The sequence below is a fragment of the Chenopodium quinoa genome, unplaced genomic scaffold (assembly GCF_001683475.1).
Source record: "Chenopodium quinoa cultivar QQ74 unplaced genomic scaffold, ASM168347v1, whole genome shotgun sequence".
Lineage (NCBI taxonomy): Eukaryota > Viridiplantae > Streptophyta > Magnoliopsida > Caryophyllales > Amaranthaceae > Chenopodium > Chenopodium quinoa.
The window spans coordinates 1234265-1257698 of NW_018743292.1; the positions used below are offsets into that span (position 1 = coordinate 1234265).

The following is a 23434-nucleotide window of genomic DNA, read 5'->3' on the forward strand; positions in this document are numbered from 1 at the left end:
GGATGGGCTTAATATAACATATAGCTTGCCCTGTCCTTCCTAACCTTCCGAGAGCTTTCCTGACTGGCATTTCAACTGGGCTTGACTAAAAGGGGTTGCCCGGTTCTGATCCTCTTTGTACTTGTCTCAAGCTATAAAAAAAGGCAAAAAGGGGAACAGAGGTCTTCTGAATTTTTTTGAGCGAAGAACGACGATTCCTCAAAGAGAACCTTCCTGACGAAGGTTTACTCAACACCCGGTTTGAACACCCTTTCCGTTCTGCCCATTCACGGAGTTTCACTCGCTACTGGAAAGGCGGAATCACAACATCCAAGCTTTTGTCTCTCAACTCGCCTCTGACTTTGAGCTTGGTCCCTTCCCTTTCCATCCTCCTACTTGTAGCTCCACCTGGCATTTCAAGACCGGGGTTGGCGCGAGGCAGGAAGCTACGATGTCGCGTTACGATCTGGTGCGACGATTTCCGAAAATGCATTCGAACGATTGTCACTGATTTGATTGGACTTCGTATCTAAGGCACTTGTTCCACTCCAAAAACCAATGCCTTGCCACTTGGACTACATGCGCAGTCTGAGATGTAAAACCACCTGACCTTTCTGAGTCGCTTACTTTAGCTTCCCCTCCCGCCGCCCATGGAAAAAAATTCCTTTATTAAGCTTCCATACTTGTACCCAAGTAAGCAAATAGGAATTACCATAGTCTATCAAGTAAGTGAGTTTAAACCATCAAGTAAGCAAATTGGAGACCGCACAATTACAAAGTGAGTCGAACTTTTAGGAATAGAGGGAGTAGGTATAATCTTCTAACCGTTTAAATGAAACAGGTGGAATTAATATATGTTGCACCTTGATAATGGTGCATTTACATGGTGCTTTTCAATACATACACATTATTTCTTATTACGGAGTGTCGTCATTAAAGTTTGTTATGTGTCGTTACTTTCTATTTCCTTGTGGATATTACTCCATGTGATTCAACTTTTTCCCTGCCTACAATTTTTTCTGTTTAAGGCTATGTTCAATTTACATGATATAATTTTGATATAATATGAATTTTCTAATTGGGTTTGATTTTTAGATTTGACCTAATTTATACGCTAATCTATAAGATAAAAAAAAAAATAAAAAATCATCAAATAAGATGTCATTAAATTCTTATTAATATGTACTTTTCAAACATGAAATTTTCTTATTATTTTTTAAATACGAAAATAAAAATATTCAATGATAAATAAATGCAAATAAAAATATAACATTTGATGTGACTGTTTCTAAAATAAGTTTATATCATTTCCTCAAAAAATAAAAAATGTTCATATCAACTTAAATAAGTTAAATTATTGAACATAGCCTAAAAGTATAATTAAACAAAAAAAAAAGAGTATATATAAAAAAAAGAAAAAAAAAAGAAAGAAGGTATAATTAAACAATGATTTTAGAAATAATGTGTGTAATTTTCAATATTTGATACACTTTACAATAAATTAAAATTCATTTATCATATACTTATACAACTTATTAATTAATTGAAGTAGATTTTGAAAATAACAATAATCACATCATATGAGTATTATATTGTAATCCTTAGTTTTTCACCTCACACATCACAATTTTTTTTTTTTTTTTACACCGGTTTAAATAAATATAAAAGTATTAAGGCTAGTATATAATGGTAGCACAACTACTACTTTAAGTTTAATGAATGCTTAGATATTGGCAGGAAGTTTCTTAGGCTTCTTCAAACCCAAAACGATGAGGAGAACATTGAAGTATTTGAAAGCAAATGCTGCTCTTAAGAGTTCTAGCTTCTTATTGGTCCACGGAGGATACCGGAACCAAAAATCTGGGAATAAGGCTCTCTTCAACACTGGCTTCTCATGGGTGAATGTGTCAAATGAAAATTTGCCATGGTATCTTCCATATCCGCTTTCTCCCACCCCTCCAAACGGAACCGTGTCAGCTGCATACTGCATTGTGTAGCGAATAAAAGTTACACATACATCGACTTTTGTATGTCAACATTAGTGGTGGATCGAGGAATTCTTAGAATTGGAATGCATGTTTTATTGAAAAATAATGCATAAATAATTACATATACTACGTAACCGTTACCATTTATTTCAATACACCACGTCACCACTTATGCTTTTTTTTTTATCAATAATGCTTGGTAACACCATATGGTATGAGATTGAAACTCTAATACTCTATGGATTATGTACAAATATTTTATTTCCAAATATATACTTTTTGTATTTTTGATAATTGAAATTTATGTTTGATATCATGTATTGACAAATGTATCAATTAAAAAAATGGATGAAGTATACACCTGAACAATTGTGTCATTGAACAAGAGTGAACCCAAAGATGTCTCAGATGTAATTCGTTGCATGAATTTATTGTTGCTAGTGAAACAATATATTGCGAGCGCCTTCGGCCTTGAATTAATGAAACTTATACTATCTTCAATTTTCTCTACCTGTGTTCACAAAATCACAATTCACAATAATATTGTTTTGATTAATAAATTTTTTGATCATAAAATTATTATTGGTTGAATTAATATTGTTTTGATTAATAAATTCTTTGATAAATTAGTATTGGTTGAATTTTTATTTATTATGAGTCAAATGCATGGGTGATTTGAATTTATTTATTTATTTACATACCGTAATTATTGGGAGCAACGGGCCAAAAATTTCTCCAGTCATAATTTCAGCATCAAGTGGAGGATCCACTAATATTGTTGGCTCAATAAACCTGCTCAAGAAAATTTTTTATTTTGAAAAATTTTATTTAGTCAATTATTCTCATTTATACAGAGGTACAAAAAACCGACCCTTATAACAGAAAAATTACAAGTTATAACCTACCTAGAACTAGTAACTAAGAAATTTACGATATAATCATACTTCATTCGATATTATTATAGGCTCATTTATCGATTTTATTTTCTTTTACTCACATCAACATAACACTTTCCTTTCATGAGGAGGGCTTCCTAATATTTATTTCTTCTTACCTTTTCAAAAAACAAAAACATCAACATAACACTATCCTTTTGTATAACTGTACAACCGATAATATATATGGTATAATGAAGAGAAACAATTGTAAATTTCAGGAAATTAAATTAACTTACAGCTTATCTTCGTCGAATGAACCGCCATAGACAATAGATTGTTTAACCCCAAATTCATCAAGAAGTCCGGTTAATCGCCTAAAATGATGATTGTTGACAATCCTTGCTACAAATTCTTCCGGGTATTCCCCAAGCTTTTCTTGATTCCGGCCTTTAACAACTCAACCTGAACATTCATACAAATATACCTTCATTAGTACTAGTACTAGTACGTAATAATTGTTATTTTGTCAAAAATGAAACAAATTACTCGTGCAATTCGTATTATTTCCGCATAAATCATACCAAAGTCGAGCATTGTTTTCTTTCTACAAGGATGTAATCCACTCCAATGCATACTTGACCGCTGCATATTCCGAATTTTCCTCCTATCAATCGCTTAATGATAATCTGGTGATTGTTTTAGTAACCAAAAAACAAAATCATCTTGAAATAAACAAATTTTAGCAAGTTAAACAATTGTAACATACTTAAAGGACGAAATAAGATTTAATTTACCTCTGTTAACCATGAATTTGATATCGAATCAACGATACACGGGCATTTTCCACCCAGTTCCAACACTACTGGTGTCAAATGCTTTGCAGCAGCAGCCATAACAATTCGTCCCACTAGACTACTTCCTGTGGAAATATACCAATTTGCAGTTAGCTAAGCTACATTTCATACTTACGGCACGTTTGGTTGGTTGTATTATTAGTAAGGGTATCCGCGTAATTTTATAATCGCACTTAAGGCACGTTTGGTTGGTAGTAATATTAGTAAGGGTATCCGTGTAATTTTACAATCAATGTCTAGTGCCAAGATCTAAGTTACAGTAATAAAATTTATAATTATTTTTAATTTTTAAAAAAGCACCATTGAATTTATTTCACATGCATGGTATGTACTGTGCTTATAATTTTCTAAAATTTCACTACCACACGATTGAATTTACAAAAAAAAAAAAAAAAAACATCATATTAAATCAATAAGCGCGTAGTATTATTTATTACAACCTATCAAACAAGCCGTAAATATTTATTCCTGGCAATAACCGATAATAAGTAATGTAGATCTATGAAGGAAAAATAAGTGATAGTAATTAAAAGACTGGACCTGTGAAGAAGATCTTGTCCCATTTACACAACAAGAGTTGGCCACAAACATCGATTCCACCTTGAATGACCTTAACAGCTTCAGGATCGACGTAAGCTGGGATGGCTTTCGCGAGAAGTGCAGAGGAAGCAGGGGATAATTCTGATGGTTTTATCACTGCTGTACATCCTGCTGCTATTGCACCTATAAGTGGCTCCAATGCTAAACCTTTACCATTGAAAATGTTAAACATGTTAATAAACCATGCTTTGCATTTACTAGGCTAGTTTACCATATAATGTGTTAAAAATGTAATCTAGAAAAATCTAATTAGTAAAATCTACAATTAGCTAGATATTTCTAGAATAGCCTAGTGTCTTAAGAGAAATCTAGAGAAAGCTAGTAGATTGGAGTAGAGTAGTATGTCGGTGAAGGAGCATGTAAACCGACCTACACCACTATATATACTAGCACTTGGTCATGCAAATGTAAGCTATCCCCATGCAATAATACTTCAAATTTTATCCCTCCACTCACCTAAATTCTAACATAATGTTCATATATTTATCTAAGCATTTTACCAAATGGGAAATTCCAAGATGCTATTATGAGGACAACACCAAGAGGCTCCGCGACCAGTTTTGCTGAAGTACGATATGCAGCTAGTGGTAATTTAATCTGCGAAATCAAAAAAAAGTTAATTAATCGCGCTATCCTAATGTTGAAGCTAGTCTCACTAGCGGCTTAGCCTCGTATTTAACATGGTCAATTCGTGTACGTGTTTTTTTACTCGTTGTTCCAATAATGAAATAATACTATGTATGTTTTGTTTGCATTGAGACCAATAATAGCTGACCTTTTTACCAGACATCCAATTATCCAAGTTATCCAATGCCACGTTAATATCCTTGATCAGGGCTCCTACCTGCAAAATAAACACATAAACAAACAAACAAAATCAATTTTTACCGAACTAACTATTATTAATGGACTGGTTAGGCCCCGGTCCGTCCACAGCCGACATAGCCTAGGAGAGGGACCAAACTATTGGCTAGAACCGGGCAGGCTGACTGGATGAGGCGGTCTGAGTTAATTCAAGACCGACCAGCCAACAAGTTAAAGATGATTCAAGATTTCAATTCTTAAACCACTGCACGAGTTTACGTGTGGCCCATAAATAACACGTACGTGCAGCAGTCGTCGTGCCCTGGGTCATGGTTGCTCACTGTGGTTCTATTAGGCTAACACATCCTTTGGATTACCACGATTAATAAATAGAATGGTCTAGGCTAAGTTTGTCGCATGATCCATTGATCGGGTTCAATGGACCACCGATCCTAGTCTTTGTAGATATCGGAAGCATGGGAAGAATGTTTATGGACATACCAACTGTACTTCAAAGTTAAAATCATAAAAACTCTAACAACTAATGACCTAATTTATCATCTCCACCTACAAAAATAATGTTATCAAACATACACATAAATACTCAATCACATGCCAAGAACCCAATAGAAAAGGCTTTAATTATAAAAGCTCTAGTGGTCCAAATATAACATGATTTTCACGAATCTCTTTTTTCTTTCATTTCTATTAATAAAAATATAGACGGAAATAAGAATTTATTAAATCAAATCAAGTTCCGCTAAGGAATTTATTAAATCAAATCAATTTCCGCTAAAATACTGATAAATAATTTTTTTACCTCGTCTCTGAAAGATTCGACGGGGTGCTTGCCAATATCAAGCTTCAGGGCTTTAAGTATATCTTCTTCTCTTTCTTTCATAAACTTGAGCAACCCTTTCAATTGTTGCTTCCTCCATGATGCTTCTCTTGTTTTCCCAGCACTAAAGTACTCTCTTAGTTCTTCTACTTCTCTCTCCATTTTGTTTTAACAAAAAACTGTTTATTATGCCAAGTATTAAGAAGATAGGTCACTATAAATATACTGTTCTGCTTTTAAAAACAGTAATAGGTTATCACTCTTATTACTCATCTATCAGTGTAACTACTTTGTAGTCCCCCCACCATTTATTAGTTTCTCTCTAATATCTTACAATTTCCTGAACTAACCATCACTATATGGCAGTAATGTCTCTTTCTATATTTCAGCTTAGGCTTTCATATGATAGGGTGGTACAAATACTTAGTTGTTCTCAAGTATTGTACACGATAGGCAGGTGTATCCATGACTGTTTTTTCGCTCATTTTATTTAAGCGAAACTAATCAAATGAGGCCAAAAAAAAGGGAAAAAAAAAAAAAAAAAAAAAAAAAAAAGCAGCATTATAATACCTACTTCTAGGTATATCCAAAAACAAGATAAAAGTATTGTATTGCTGGTTTATTTTGTTTCTTTTTTGAGATTTTATTATAATTTTAGTTAATTTTTATTTTTTTATCTAAAGAATAGTTTTTTTGTTTTTGGTTTTTTTTTGGGGGGGCAGGTGAGGTTAATTTTCTTATTGTACCGAAACCTCTCATAGGTTAAGTCAGCCCGCCTTTGCAGACTTGACACTATGAGATAGAAAAAGAAGGGTAAGGGAAGTCCCTACCCTCATAGTGTTCCTTGTGGGAATTGAACTACGATTCAAAAGGTTCAATCCTTATCACTAGGTCAAAACTTTACTTTGTAAACCAATATAATACTTATATGGAGTTGTATCATATTGTACATATGAGTATTTACTAAAGCAAAACTTATTAAATTTTGGATACAAAAAGAGTACTCTTGTACTCGTCATTTATTTTCCAACCAAAATGAGCATGTGCCCTAGCCCTCAAAAAAGCAAAAAATAAAAAATAAATAAATAGTTAAGGGATTTGTTAAACATCGCCCACAAATTACTACATAAAGCCCACAAAATTAATATGATTTGACAGTTTTGCCCCTTTGTCAATTTTCTCTGAAAACGAAAATTTCACTCACCGAAAAATGTAGAGTCGTACGGGGACGCTGGGGGAGGCCGGAGATCCGGGGGACGACGAATGTCATCGGAAAAGACGGCTGGCGTCCGGAGGAGCCGCCACCACCGTGGCACCGGCGCCTGGCCGGGACGCCGCCACCATGGCGGTGGCGCCTAGCCAGGACGCCTGTACCATGGTTGAGGCTTCCAGGCCAGGCGCCATGACCATGGTACTGGCGTCCCGGCTAGGCGCCACCACCATGGTGGCGGCGTCCCGGCCAGGCGCCGGTTCCAAGGTGGTGGTCCGGCCAATTTTTTATTTATTTTTTTATTTTTTATTTTTTTTTTTTTACATTTGACTTGCTTAAAATTCATAATAAAAAAATTTCTCATTTACCAACAAAAAAAAAAACAAAATATTAAAAAAAAAAAGAAATTTTTTTTCTCAATTTCCAACAAAAAAAAACACAATATTACACAAAAAAAAAAGAAAACAAAAAATTATCAATTTCCAACAAAAAAACATATGATATTACACAAAAATAGAAAAAAAAAATCTCAAATTCCAACAAAAAAAAATATTATACAAAAAAACAAAAAAAAATTAAAAAAAAAATTAACAAAACAACCACGGCTGGTGGTGGGGCGCCTGGCCAAGACGGCCGATGGCTGGTGGTGGCGCCAGGTCCGGCAGCCACGTCCACCGGCCTGGCGTCTGGGCAAGACGCCCAGCCATAGTGACTAGCGCCTGTCCCAAACGCCACTTACCGTGGCTGGGCGTCCTGCCCAGACGCCATACCGGTGGACGTGGCTGCCGGACCTGGCGCCACCACCACCTTGTCGCCACGAGCCAACCCTCCCTCCTCCACAGCCGCCGCCAACTCTTTACCTTGCCGCCTCGACATCCCCATACTTTGATTTTTTTTGAGGTTGTGTTTTTTTTTTTAAGGTCAAGGGCAATATTGTGAGGTAAACCTAATGGCTTAATGTTAGCAAGATGAAAGCTAAGTTTACCTAAGGCTAATTAATATGAAATCTCAAAGCCTTATTAAACAAATTAAGTTTAATTTTCCATCTTCTCAAATCTCGATCATCACCTATCATGAGCAAAATGATATTTGGGCAATCAAAAAATTTAAAGTTCATCTATCCAATTTTTCTTTGTAACCAACCATAATGCACCACCAAATCACAATAATTGTCGACAATTTTTGTAACGCCCATTAATCCATTATTGGTCATATTTCTTTCCTTTTCTTGTCCTTAAAGGGTTGAATTTTTGCAACATAATTATGTTTCGCTATCTATCTAGTAAACGTGACGGTTGATTATCGTACATTTACTAATATAAGTATAAACATGTTACGGGTACTAAACACTACTTTGATACCAGTTGGATGTTTAAACAATGCAAGTAAAATGGACCGCCAACGTGAAAGAAAGACTTACGTCTTGAATTGTTTCCCAACATATACAAGCAAATTAAAGACAATCATGTCTCATGGATGAAGTATGAACGTATGATACGAAATTATATAAAATAATAATAATTTCATTTCAGATTTTGCCGTTGGCTTTCCTCCATTTAAGGCCTAAAAAGCATGATCATGAATTCATGACATGACAATTGACACATGTTTAATATGAATTTTTATTTTTCTTCCCCGCAAAATATCTAGATGAGCCAATAATTAAATTAATGTATATATATAAATATATATTGATCCAACTAATTAAGTAAAGTTATATTTGCGTTTAGCATTGATTATCCTGTTCTGATTCGACAACATCATATTCATCACTTGCCACTTGTAGACTTGTTCAATGCTTTTAATTGGACATTTTGACCCATAACTTTTTTCCAACTACGCAGTACATACTCACAATAAGTCTACATAATTTGCATTAAAAAAAAAATAACTTCACATAATTCAATCATATCTAACCATCGGGAAAAAAAAATAATAATAAAATAAATAAAATAAAATAAAATAAATAAAATATCAAAATAGGATTAATTTTCCTATTTTCTTTTAAATGATTTTTTTTTTTTTTTTGGTTGAAAGTATAACGTTGTACACCACAACATTTATGTCATTACAATGTAAAAATTACGGTATCTTAATAAGCTTAGTAGATAAATTACTTCTTTTTTTTTTTCTTGCCTATTTGTCATAATTCCAACTTTCCTTTTTTGGTAGAAAAAGTTTTATCTAGAATTCTAAGAAGTTTAATGAATAGTTAGAATATGTTTTAATAAATTCAAATAAATTCCAGTTTATATTAATAATTGGTACATTCGATTTGGTAGCACATGATCTTGCCTTGATTATATTAGTTGATGGTAGCATGGTATGGCTTGAGTTTACAAATTAAATTGCAACTTGTCAGTACACATTAAATTATGGACTAATTACAAGCATATAATCAACCAGGACACCATAGTTTTGTACCCCAACTTACAGGCAATCTTCTTTATGTTGAAATTAAATACTACTAATAACTTACCTAATAAGTGATAATCTTATCATATAAATTGACAAGACATACCACGCATATTTAGAGGAGTTGATTTACTACTGTTGGAACATTATGGATCAAGACAAGGCTGCCGAATATGATACCACCAAATTTATTTTTTAATGGTTGATGATTATGAATTTATGATTGACTTGATCACAACTCTAATCAGTGCTGTACTTGATTTTTTTTTTTTTTTTTTATAATGTCATTCAAAAAAGTTTGGACAGTATATATGTAGTAGATCAAGCTAGATAGCGAAGTTTGAAGAATGGAATAAGCCCAACAAACCTTAGCCCTACTAAACTAACATCATCACCCCTCAAGCCCAGTTAAAGATAACCTTTAATTTCTTAACGGAGAAAGACATATAGCCGATTTTTTTTTTTTTTTTTTTTTTTTTTTTTTTTTTTTGACAAAGAGAACTCCATTATAAAAGCAGAATTACAACCTAAGAGCCAATATAGCAACTACACGAAATGCTTTATGTAAAATCCAATAGAATCCTGGTCATTTGTTTTACACAATGTTTACAATATTGTTGTTCCTGACTTAATAATAAGAAAGAATGGCAATTCAATAAAATAAAATAAAAAAAGAAAAAGAAAAAAAAATCTAGACCTTTTTTACTTCAAAATTTTATCCTAGTCTTTAAACCATCAAACTTAAAACATTGTATTTGCTAAATTCTACTTAATTGAATTTAAGCTTATTTATCGTTAACTTTTGACCATTAAATTAGTGATTACACTATTGACTATTTTCTTCGTTCTTTTTTAATTACAATATTGGGAGTTTTAAACTTGCCAACACATATCATTTCACTAATATCTCTAAGTATATGCGTCATTCATATGTAGTAGTGTCAAATTTCAAACATTGCTTTTAAACATATCGAAACAAAAAGAAATAATAAGGCCTATAAGAAAAAAAAAAAATTGTATAAAAATAGTAGGTTATTGAATTATGCATATAACGATGACATTTTTTATATCGAAAATAATTTTTTAATAATAATAATTATTCGGACAAGCCAAAAAATCCTCATCTGAATCTCGAAACTCTCCTCATCACACCTAAACTCCTATTCACGATCTCACGATACCACCTAACCCCCCTACTCTCTCTCCTTCATCACAAATCCCCATTTCATTTCTCACTCGAACAGAATCTCTAAGCCATGAGCTGGTGGTGGGCTGGCGCCATTGGTGCAGCTAAGGTAAGCTAATCTCTATTTCTCTCTCCTCTTCAATTTCCTACTTCAATAATTCATCCAATTTTTAATCATCATTACATCCATTAATTTGTAATTATTTTAGTTTTATCCTGATTTTTTAATTGTAAATTATTGCAGAAAAAACTCGATGATTCAGATTATGTAGCAATAACATCAAGAAACTATCAGAGCGTAGCTCTGGTAGTTGGAGTTACAGGAATCGTAGGCAACAGTTTAGCAGAAATCCTTCCTCTTTCGGACACTCCGGGCGGGCCGTGGAAAGTTTACGGCGTGGCCCGACGTCCACGGCCCGGCTGGAATTCGGATCACCCAATTGAGTATATCCAGTGTGATGTCTCTGATGAAAACGATGCCGTATCGAAACTTTCCCCGCTTACTGATGTTACTAATGTTTTTTATGTATGTTGGGCAAACTGTGAGTCTGAAGCTGAAAACTGCAGGGTTAACAGCAGGATGTTTCGGAATGTGATCAATGCATTGGTTCCGAACGCGCCGAATCTGAAACATATATGTTTGCAGACAGGGGTGAAACATTACTTGGGACCTTTTGAGTCTTGGGGAAAGATTGAGCATCATGATCCTCCATTTACAGAGGATATGCCTAGGTTGAATGCGCCTAATTTTTATTATGATCTTGAGGATATATTGTATGATGAGGTTGCTAAGAAGGAGGACTTAACATGGTCTGTCCATCGACCTGGGGGGATTTTCGGGTTTTCCCCGTATAGTTTGATGAATGTTGTGGGTAGTTTGTGTGTTTATGCTGCTATATGCAAGCATGAGGGGACTCCACTGCAGTTCCCGGGTACGAAAACTGCCTGGGAGAGCTACTCCCAGGCGTCTGATGCGGATTTGATTGCAGAGCATCAGATATGGGCTGCAGTGGATCCGTATGCCAAGAACGAGGCGTTTAATTGTAGCAATGGAGATGTGTTTAAGTGGAAGCAGCTATGGAGGGTGTTGGGGGAGCAGTTTGAGGTCGAGATCATGGAGTTCGATGAGAACGAAGGCAGGTTTAGTCTCGAAGAGAGGATGAAAGGGAAGGAAGGGGTGTGGGAGGAGATAGTGAGGGAGAATAGTTTGGTGCCTTCAAAGTTGAATGAGGTAGGGACTTGGTGGTTTGTGGATGCAACTCTTGCTGGAGAATGGTATTTGGATAGCATGAACAAGAGCAAGGAACATGGATTTTTGGGATTTAGGAACACCAAGAATTCTTTCATTTCTTGGATTGATAAGATGAAGGCTTACAAGATTATCCCTTGAAAAAAAATGAAAAATATGTATATTTTTTTTTTTTTTTTTTTGAAGTTGTTGTAATTGGCTTTTTTTGCCTTTCTTTTGGTGATGATTATTTCCTGTAATCAGAATAAGATAGGAATAATGTGACTCCTAAAACTGAATTCAATTTAATTGGCTTTTTGTTTCTTACCCGAAGCGCCAGTGTTCTTTTCATTTTGGATCACTTGTTATGTTAATATGAAAATTGAAAGGTAATAATGCATCTTAATTCTTACCAAATTTATCCCAAGCCCTGAGGTTCACTTTCAGATATCTCCATCAAAAGGTCTGAACCTGTTAACGTCAAAAGAGAGTAATCAATATCGGTGTTAAACTCGATATTTAATTTCAGATCAGCAAAGATAAATGAACAGGTAGAACAGTTACTCAACTATACTCTGCTCCATATGGCTCATTTAAATGCTACATTAACTCGTTAATGTAGTTCAAAGTTGTAAGAACAATAAATTGTTGACAGATAACTACTATACAACATAAGCTATAGACAAATCCAGAGATAATGATAGTAACAGCTACGCCACCATTAATAAGCTTCCCCACGGCACCAACCTCAGTACCTCACCAGAACTCTTTGATTACGATACACCCTATCATGAGATACATTAACGATCTCAGCGGAATTTCTGTAATATTAAAGGCTTCATAATCACGTATGAGGCGACGCGTTGAATGCCATGAAAATAGTGCCATAAGGAAAGTAAGGATTCAGAGCAATTCAACGGTTGGTCTTTTTTCTTTAGATCTTCAGCTGGACCACCAATCTAAAATTCTTCAATACAGCTCTCACCGATGCTGATAGTTAGGATGTCCAAAGCTTGTCTAACGAACAATATTATACAGTTGCAACTTCTTTTCTTTGATTTTTATTGCTTGGAAGTTTTACCCGCGTCTTCGTTGATGTGCTTCGGCTGCTTCCTGTAAAATTATTCAAGTATTAATAGTCAGCAGAGCAGCCTGCAGAATTATGTATTGATTAAATTTTTTTGTTCCAATTGTTCAACTTTCAGTAGAAGTGGAATCTATAAATGAAACAGCATGATGACCTGCATCTTTGACAGTTTTCCTTCTGCTGCGCCATAAAAGTCGAATTGGTGTACCAGCAAATCCAGCATCTGAACGCAATTGCTTCTCCATATAGCGACGATAAGTCTCAGGGAAGAGCTTTGCATCATTGACGAAGAAAACAAATGTGGGAGGCCGGATAGCAGCCTATATGACAAAATGTGAGCCTTAAGGAACTTCCAAATAGTAATGCACCAAATACAAGAGCTGATAGTATATAATCACTAGAACAATAGTCACATATAGTATAACAAAACCACATAAGATAGTTCCTTTCCTCAAAGTAGTGGAGAAATAGAGAGTAGATTTTCCCAATATATCAACCTTTTGATTTAGCAAGAGAAAATTTGGAAATAGCACAATTATTATAAAGGTTTATTGTTGAAATTATAGTCAATCCTTACTGTTGAAGGGATGGGATGATGTGACTATTATCTCTAGATTAAGAGAAAATAGTTTTGCACCTAATACCAATTTCTAGAGTTTCTACATCAATTACTATTACATGCCAATATGATTTGATTGCACTCCATAGGACCAGCTACAATCAATATACTTTATAATGATGCCACACTTTGAATGTATTCTTTTACTTGACTAACCAGGAGCTGGATGAAAATTGTGATTTTAACAAGGATATCTCAGTTACCTACAGTCTGACACTCAACTCTCAGCAACGATTAATGCAATATAATTGTCACATAATGGATACATTGCTCGCTGAATTATCTCAGAATTGATTTGTCACATAATGGATAAATTGCTTGCTGAATTATTTCAGCAATGAATTGACACATAATGGCTACATTGCTTGCTGAATGTCTGTAGCAATATATGAAAGTCCAAGAATTCTAGTAGCTCACATGATTCTCATGTAGTGTAGACATTAAGATGGAATGCCAGAATAAAAATATTAGCACCAATGGGCAAAGAGACAAGACGCACAGAAATAAATGCTTGTTCAAAAAACTGCAAGACACTAGGGACCCAGTAATCATGCTCCAAAAGATAAGCAAGAAAATTTTCAGTGTTCTTAAGAAAATCTACCATAAAAAAATACCTGTGTGCAATAATATACACGCCCCCTCTTCCCTGCTCGAGTTCTTGGTGGAGCTTTAAAAGCCACAGCCTCTCGGACAACTTGATTCAATGTGGCCGTACTTAGCCTTCTTGACCTTTCTTTCTCTACTATGCTGGCAGCAACAATGATCCTATAAACATGATCGAAAAATCAAATTGTCGGCAAGGACAATAATTACTGGATGTAGCATGTTAATAATTTCCAGACTAAATGCAAGACTCCCTGGAACAATAAAATTGAAACTTTAAGCAAACTTAATAGAGTCCTTATAAGTGGAAAGCTTTTACAGATCCCACAAAATATCACCAACTCCTTCACCACATCAAACCATAGCATAAAGCCTGTCATGAAGCTCTCATCTATGGCAGTGTGGAGAATCAGATATACAAATACTAAACCCTACAATTTCAAATATGTTTCTGTTGAATTAAAATTCTTCTAAAGCCATTCATCACAGGATACACACCATGTGTTCCCCCTATATTGGTTCTGCTCACTCCCCTGCCTAAACCCTAGAATATCTGAAGCTTACTGTGGAATCTATACGGCTACTATTTTCACTGGAAATACTTCACAAAATAGTGTTATCTAGGACTTAGATGACAATTAAAAGGATTAGAATGTAAGAATGTAGACCACACTTCGATTCCCAACAGCTCAAATCCACGTCCTATTGTGGTGTCATAATGACCATGGAGCTATGTAAGTTTTCAAGTAAAAAACCAGCTTTCATACCACATGTCAAAAGCTCTGAATCCCTCAGCAAAGAGGATAAGAGCAAAAACAAGAAATTACAAGCAATAATATCTAAGGACAGAGGCGTGTATATAAGTAGGCAAGGACTTCAATTGGCAATTTGCTCCAACCAAAATATAATCACACAGACTTCAGCCAGTAATCTAATGCTACAGATAATAGATAAACATTTCATCAAGGACCCTAACCCTATGAGTCACACGGAAAGTCTTTAAGACATAACAAAGAAGCGGATGAGTATTAATAATCATTCAGTAAGTCATAAATTTCATCCACCTCACATGTATGTAAAAAGCCAAATGATAGGAATTTAATTCAAGATATGTTAATTTGCAATTATGTTTATCGAAAAGTAACTATTGGATAGTTCATACTTATCAACACTTTGACCAGATATTGCAGCAGCATAAACAATGGGTGCCCAATGAAGACTGCGAATCTTCTGTCTAACATCTTGCTCATACAACACTGCTGTCTGCTGGTTCTTATTTGGTATTGTATCCCATTTATTCACGACAATCAAACAGCCCTTTCCTTCCATTTCAATTCGTTCTGCAATCTTGTAGTCCTAGAAAATAATATAAAAGGTATCAAGCCCTCAGATTACAAAACAAGAAGCCATAAAATAGACCACCAAGGAGCATAAGTACTTTTTCCTTCAGCCAGCATGAATGCACAGAAAAACTGCAAACGATAAATTGATAACTACCAGCTGATCTCGTTGATTTCAAAGGAAAGGACATCATAATTTATAAAGACAGAACTACATATACTCTTCAAAAACCAAATAATACCCACTCTTTCACATAGCCAATAAAAAGGGTTAGCTAACAGGGGGTCTTCTTTCTGGGTTACTCAACCAACCCCCCCCCCCCCCCCACCCACCCACCCAAACAACAGAAATATATTGCATAATTATGTTTGGAAAGAGGAATAAATTTCAGAGTGATTCAACAAGGAAGTAGCAAACTAAGCACTATGCAAAAGCTGAGCAACCAAAATGTGAAAAATGTTCCTATTTTCTAGGAACCTAGCCAATGACCGGAGCTTCCCAGGCCTCAAGAGAAAAACAAAATAATCAAAGGCAATATGTTAATATACTCCGTATAAAAGTATGCCAATATATTGCTTAATTACTACCTCCCCTGCCACAAAACAATCCACCTGAAGAATAGGGGGGAAAAACTGAAATTGTATGTACAAAATTAAGTCCATACTCTATTTCTATTACTCTACATACACAGCATCCACAAATGCTGAAAAGCAATAAGAAGCTTCTAAGTTCTAATATTCCATTTTCCAAGATGGACAGCCAGTGTCATGGCACCATCTCCGAGCATAAGTCCATACAAGGTGAATGACATACAAGTAGTGAAAACTTAAGGTATGATAGTTTTGAAATATACAAACCCAGACCTCTAACAAAATAGAAAATTGAAAGCCTAGCTTTGACTGTCAACCAAAGGTCCAAAAACCCAACAAGATAAAATCCATCATTTGTGGAACACCCTGATTGTTAATGCAAAAGCAGTAAAAGCTGTAAAACTACAAGTAGCTTAGATAAAAGTAAATTTTTATCCCTTAACTGCCATGAGGATACTTAAAGACAATTTACCTGTTCTGTTATACAGGCCATTGCCTCAATGACGAGAGCAACAACATCAGAGCGACGAATAGCACGAAAAGCTCGATTGACAGATAAACCCTCAGTGATGCTCCCCGATGATGCTACAGCCGATTTTCTTCGGATTCCAGCAGTATCAATAAGCCGGAACTTCTGCAAAATATGTCAGAAGTTACAAATACCCCACCATCAGAGTCCACTAGCAAGTAGGTAAAATGGGCCACACTATGACTTGGGAGAGAAGGGAGGTTAAAAAAGATGGTTCTTGCCCCTCCAATGTTTTCATTTTGAAGCAAGACTCTGAAAACTGGAGACAGAGAACAGGTTTCCAACCAAAGACAGAAAGTTGCCCAATCATTCATGGCCATGTTCATTGTTCATTGTTCATACCACCAAAAATAAATAAATATATAAAAAAAATTAAAAAAAAAATAAATAAAAAAAGACTGAAACTTGATAAACTTGAGCATTTGCATAAATTTTTACAGAAACTTACAAGGTGACATAGAACAGGAATAGAAAAGGTACACTACACAAGCATATCAAATAAGATCTGAAAGTTATCCGCCACCAAAATGCAAAGATTGAACGAAATAAATAATATTTATTCACAGAGTCCAACCTGTCCATCTGGTGCTGCAAATTCAGTATCGATAGCATCACGAGTAGTACCACTAACAGGACTCACAACAGTCCTGTCCTCCCCAACTAATGCATTTAATATGCTGCTTTTTCCAACATTTGGTCTGCCTACAATTGCAATAGCAGGGATGTAATTTTCCTCTTCTTCAAGATCAACAGGCTCCTGTACTTGCAAGATAGACAACATGTCAAATGTGCACTTCATGAATCAATATACTAACATTGATATTCATATTAAGGAGACAATGGAAACACAAAGAGCAATTCATGCTTCAGGCATGAGGCATCTGTTACACCAACAAGGCAACAATTGGAAAACAAGCAGTTAAGACTTTTTTTGCTTCATAAAGAAGTCTTCAGTTTTCTTATCTTCTTCCTACAGGCTTATATTAGGTTATTTATAATTTTAAATGAACATCTATCAGCTATTCAGCTACCTCAATTTTTGTCAACCCTGAACAAACGAGATCAAGGAGCTCCCCAGTTCCACTTCCAGAGATTGCAGATACAGGAATAGGAGATAACCTACACCACCAAACAGAACATGAAAACACTTCAGAGAAAAGGCCAAACGGAAGATAAGTTATTCCTAAATATAGCTTGTACAGTGGTACATGTTTATCTTACTAGCGAGTACATCCATTAATCCTCATAAAAGGGCTATTGGACTGAAACAGATACATATAGGCTATATGCAAACAAGCAAATATCTACCCATATCAGCATATCTACATTCATTGAACAGGCATGTATCCAGTTTTCAATAAATCAATACAATTATAATACAGATGCAACCTTTCCTGAAATTGATTGGCTTCTCTATATATGTTAGTACATTAAGCATAAACAATTGTTGTGGTCGCAATTAAGATCAACGGTCACAGAAGCAGCATATTGCATTTTTTGTAATTTAAGAGATCTAAACATACTTGTAACATCCTTGAAGTACACTGTTAAGTATTTAACACCTTATGTCCTTATCCTATCACCTTATTATGTTATTTTTAGCAGGAAGATCCTTCATCTGTGCCAACTAGTACAATATAGCAATTCAACTAAATTAATGGTCTAGGTGAATATTTCAAAATAAATGTTATACAACAGTGTTTTGCAGAATACAAAGTCGAATCAGACATTAAACAGGCTTTACCTAACAATTTGCAACAGAATTATAGTCGGGATATCTATTCTGATAACCAGAAAAACTAAGATTGGTGCGGCGAAGTTACAGTAACCAACAAAACGGTGAAAAGTGCAATTCAACCATATGATTACAGTAATCAATAACAAGAGAAACCACAAAGCATTTATATTGTCAAGACATGGGCTGGTTGTCAGGGGAGGTCTAGATATATGTAGGCACGTAGCCTTAACCCTGAATGTTTACAATTATTAGAGAAATTATTCCCAAAAGCCCAACATAACTCGCCCACAATTTCCATCCATATGATCCACACATTTCCCCTTCAATAAAGCAGCACCAATCAAATAAGCACACAAGGATAATGCCAAAGATAACACCTACTTAAGATCCACTGCCTAGATCCCAATCCAATACCTATTTGGCTATTCCTATCTAGGGCCATGCCCTCTGTAAGCTTGGCAATGCCAAAATGTCCCTTATAATCTCATTCCATATCTTCTTAGGTCCATCTCTTATCTTACAATCCCTTATCATTTCAAATGCTGGAATTGGCCCAAATAGTCTGTTTGGAAATTTAAAGAATTTAGAAATGGACTTGAGCCAATTCCACAATAAGGTCTACAAATTAAAGCCTTTATCATTTCTAAATTTCAATGTCGTGTTGCCAAGTATTCTGCTTCCCTAAGCATCCCTTCTGTTTCTCCTTTTTTAAGGCTATTGAAGGTGCAAGGAACATCATCATTTCTCTCTCATCTCCCAAACATAGTCTCTCCCATCTTGCAAAAGCTTTCTCTCTACTCCACCATCATCACCACTTTCTCTGCCAGCCTTTCGTAGACTATGAAACCAGGGGTGGTAGATGCTTCAGTTGTTAAAAGAAGCCAAAACCAACATTTCTCAACTCAACAACAAGATCAATGAAGCAGCTTTGGAAATATTGCTACTAATTAAATTAGTTTTGTAATTTTTTCAACTCCACAATTTAAAATTTACCAAATTGTTGTACTTTAAAATTATGGAATTCAAAATCCTCATATATCCCAAACATCATATTTGATATTGAAATTCCAGATTGCAAAGTCCAAAATTGAATTCAAGAAAATCAATTCCAATCTTGACTTCCGAACACTACCGAAGAGAATTTGACTGGGACATCTAGCCTCCTCCTTTACATTTCCAAATACTTACTTCTTACCCACATTCTCATATTTTCCTCAATAGAAGTTAGTCTTCAGCACTTTAAAATTTCCTAGATTGTAGCCCAAATATCATCTTTGTCTTGCATTTGCACTCAAATACTGGGACCACAAAGGCTAGTTTGAGATTCTTTCACTCTTGGTTAGTCAATATGGTCCACTGCTAAGTCATAGAAAACTCACTAAAGCAGAACCTAAACAGCCAAATACCAAATACATATAGAAGGCCAGAAAAGGAGGAATAAAGAATTGGGGAACACAGCCTTCTGGATATAATTAAAACAGCAGAGAAGAAACAGTAATATTTCAGGGAAAAGATAGCTTGAACATTGAAATCAGAATTCACTGAAATACTAGAGAAAACATATACAACATAGATACACAGAAGGACGCTATTTGAAGCTACACTTCCAGGCAAAGAGTCACCATAAGCATTTGAAGGACCATAGTGAAACATAAACATGAAAATAATCAAAGGTACAGTATAACTCACCCCAAAGACCAAAACTCCGATACCTGTGCTAGCCCTTTACTGGGAGATTCACATTTGTTAACAGCAAGTATAGTATTTTTCTTTGAATAGTTTTTACGTAGCCAATCAGCTATTTCCACATCACCTGCAGTTAGGCCAGCCTGTTCAGAATTGTCTTGATGAGATTTACTTGACAGGGAAACAGTATGATCAACTTTATCTTAATGTGGTGCAGCTAAAATAAAATTCAAGGAAAAATGAATGAAAGGTCTGTGCACCAACTGATCTTTATTTTTCTATCATCAGGGTCCTAACAGAAAATTTACAATAGAAAGACCAAAAGAGAGAGAGAGAGAGAGAGAGAGAGAGAGAGAATGGGTGTTTGAGGGGGGGGGGGGGTGGGTGGAGTTTTGGCCTTATGGATCATCTAGATGTCTGTGTGAGACTGTGAGCAAACAAAGGTATCAGAACTCTTGGTTTGCAAATTAAATCACCCTAGCATAAGTTGCCACTAAAAGCAAGCTAGGTCTCAAACTTGAGCTAAGAGAGAGAAACTTTGAGAAAAGGAAAATTTACTTGGATACAACATGCAAATATGCAATATCAAGAATTACTTGGATAGAGGAGAAGCCTACCTGACCATCAACGACAAATATGATCACTGATGACTCTTCAACAGCTATAGCTGCTTGTCTCTCAATTTGAGAAGGCATTCTAGCCACAGCGGCCTCCCTAGCAGCCAATGGGATTCCCTCCATACCAATAGTTGTGGATACATTCAAGTCCTCTACAACATCTTCCTGTGATTTGGATAATGACACAACTCCTCCAGTATCTATGACCATGAATTCATGGTCTCCCCAAAAAGACCTTCCATACAAACGGTCCCTAGTAACCCCAGGCTCATCCACCACAATTGCTTTGTTACCCTATGGAAATGAGAATGGGATCAAACAGGGAACAAAATTTTTGTAAAAAAAAAAAATAGTGGACGGAAACTCAAGCTAAAGGTTGCTAGATATACCCCCACTAGACGATTAAACAACGCTGATTTACCAACATTTGGCCTTCCGAAAATTGCAACCTTTGGAAGAAGATGGTCTGGTATCTGCAACCATATATTTAAACAAACAAATACATCAAGCTTTCTATATCACTACAAAACTTTTACTCCAAAAGAAATTCTATGAATTCTAATTAGACATAGCTTATTAGCTTAGCATTGACTGTAAATGAACGTCAATTGCAATCATTTTAAGACACGTAATGTCGGGAGATACATATATCCTTGGTCCGTATGTTAATACTTTACAGAGAGAATCAACAACAACCACCCCCTACCTAAGTATAGTTGATCAGAATTAGTGAAACAACATATTTAACCAAGGAAATAACAGGCATATGCAAAATGTTGTAGAAAACAAACAATAAGTTCTAATTCACTAACATTCTTAGGTACAGTTTTCTGTCGTTGCTGTTTTCCTCCCGCTTCTTTACCACGATTCGTCCCGTCTTCCTCTATGATCAACATACAGAGAAATTTGAGTCTATATATCCACAAATTTTCCTCAACGAAAGGAAGGTGAGTAGAATGAAATTTACTCAAGCTACAATTGATTCCACATTTGTCTCAGCATATTCAACAATTACATCCATTAATCTCAATTCGTAAAAATGAAGCATTCAACTCCACGTATTATTAGCATATATAACAATTAAATCCAAAAAATTACATGCACAAAATCCACATAATAAGAATTTCAAAGCTAATTCAGATTGAAAATCAATAATTTACATACATCAATGTCAACTTTTCAGCCTAAGTATACAATTCATAAGCATTTCAGAGCAGTTTCAGATTGAAAATTAATAATTTAATATCAACATCAAATTCTCAGCCTAAGTATACATTATAATAAGAATTTTAAAGCAATATTAGACTGAAAATTAATAATTAATATCAACATCAAATCCTCAGCCTAAGTACACATTATAATAACAATTTCAAAGCAAATTCAGATTGAAAATCAATAGCTTAAATATTAACATCAAATTCTCAGCCTAAGTACACATTATAATAAGAATTTCAAAGCAATTTTAGATTGAAAATTAATAATTTAAATATCAGCATCAAATTTTCAGCCTAAGTATACAATCTATAAATTATAATAACAATTTCAAAGCAAATTCAGATTGAAATTTAATAATTAAATATCAACATAAAATTATGAGCCTAATTATACATTAGCTAGCAATTGATTAGACAAAAGGAAAAAAAAACGCCAATTGATTAAGCTTCAAAATAACGAACCAATCTTCAATTCACGAGACAAAGACGTCGAAAATTCGCGAACAACAGCCCTAGCTTCAGCTTCAAGCTCTTCTTCATCAATGATGAAATCCGCATCACTTCCCTCACTTTGATAACCTTCGTAATCGAAAATTTCCTCCTCCTCCTCAACTTCATCATCATCATAATCACTGACTTCTTCTTGTTCTGGTTCATCGTTTTCACCAATTCCACCATTGTTGGACGGCGAGCGAAGAACAGAAGGTCGAAAATGGAGGTTTAGGGAAGGTTTATGGAAAGAATTGGAGCGAAAAGGAGAAATTTGAGGAGGAGAGAGAGTGAGAGAAACAGAGAAACTTCGAGAAGTTTGCTGCAGAGGAGAGAGAGGAGGGATGGTTTTGGAGAGAGAAAATGCAGCCATTTTTCCTGTAATCGCCATTGTTGAAGCTTGGTGGTTTTGGGGGGGTTTATCTTCTGTATTTCAATACTAGATGAGAAGGCGTATGATAGAATAGGTAGCCGAATAATGCTATTGTACACCTAAAGCGGTAATAATTTTCTTTTTTTTTTCTTTTTCTTTTTTTTTTTTTTTTTTTGGGAAATGGAAATATAAAATTTGATCTCCTATTCTCTATATTTGGAAGATAGGATGAGTGATGGAAAGAAATAATAAAAAAAAAAAAAAAAAAATTGCTACGTATTTATAGTTTTTGAGATGATGAATTAATAGAATTTTACCTTATTAAGTTGTCGAGTCAATTAATTATATTTGTGAGCTTGGAGGTGATTGAATTCAATTCAAATTATCATTAAATAGATGGAAGAAATAGGTTAATTTTGCTTTTGAAGTTTTAGGAGATTATAAGCCAATCGAACTTTACCTAACAAAGATTGACAAGCTATATAACAGATGATAATTATAGAATTCTATTTTACAGTTTATAAACGTAACAAAAGTATATTTATAACTTCTGTATTAGAGTAGTTTT

At 34.9% G+C, this 23434-nt stretch overlaps 2 protein-coding genes and 1 pseudogene across 3 annotated transcripts; 1 reads left to right on the forward strand and 2 right to left on the reverse strand.

Moving 5' to 3' along the window:
* Positions 1–1541: 1541 nt before the first annotated feature.
* On the reverse strand, positions 1542–6433 carry LOC110736211 (annotated as a pseudogene).
* LOC110736208 (GTPase Der-like) lies at positions 6105–23372 on the reverse strand. Of its 2 annotated transcripts, XM_021916372.1 has the most exons (14): positions 22467–23372; positions 21603–21673; positions 21180–21263; positions 20791–21084; positions 20177–20316; positions 17781–17868; positions 17324–17506; positions 16693–16854; positions 15452–15645; positions 14301–14451; positions 13222–13387; positions 12550–13093; positions 12394–12451; positions 6105–6120 (listed from the first exon to the last, which is right to left on the reverse strand). In XM_021916372.1, the coding sequence occupies exons 1-12, from the start codon at positions 22882–22884 to the stop codon at positions 13011–13013; spliced, it is 2034 nt and encodes a 677-aa protein (XP_021772064.1). In that variant the 5' UTR covers positions 22885–23372; the 3' UTR covers positions 6105–6120; positions 12394–12451; positions 12550–13010. The 2 variants fall into 2 exon arrangements, with proteins under 2 accessions (XP_021772064.1, XP_021772063.1); XM_021916371.1 differs by lacking the exon at positions 6105–6120 and having other exon boundaries at positions 12258–12451.
* Positions 10281–12307, forward strand: LOC110736212 (3-oxo-Delta(4,5)-steroid 5-beta-reductase-like). The gene is made up of 2 exons (XM_021916374.1): positions 10281–10861; positions 10997–12307. Exons 1-2 carry the CDS (start codon positions 10823–10825, stop codon positions 12140–12142), a joined length of 1185 nt encoding a protein of 394 aa, XP_021772066.1. The 5' UTR covers positions 10281–10822; the 3' UTR covers positions 12143–12307.
* Positions 23373–23434: the final 62 nt, after the last annotated feature.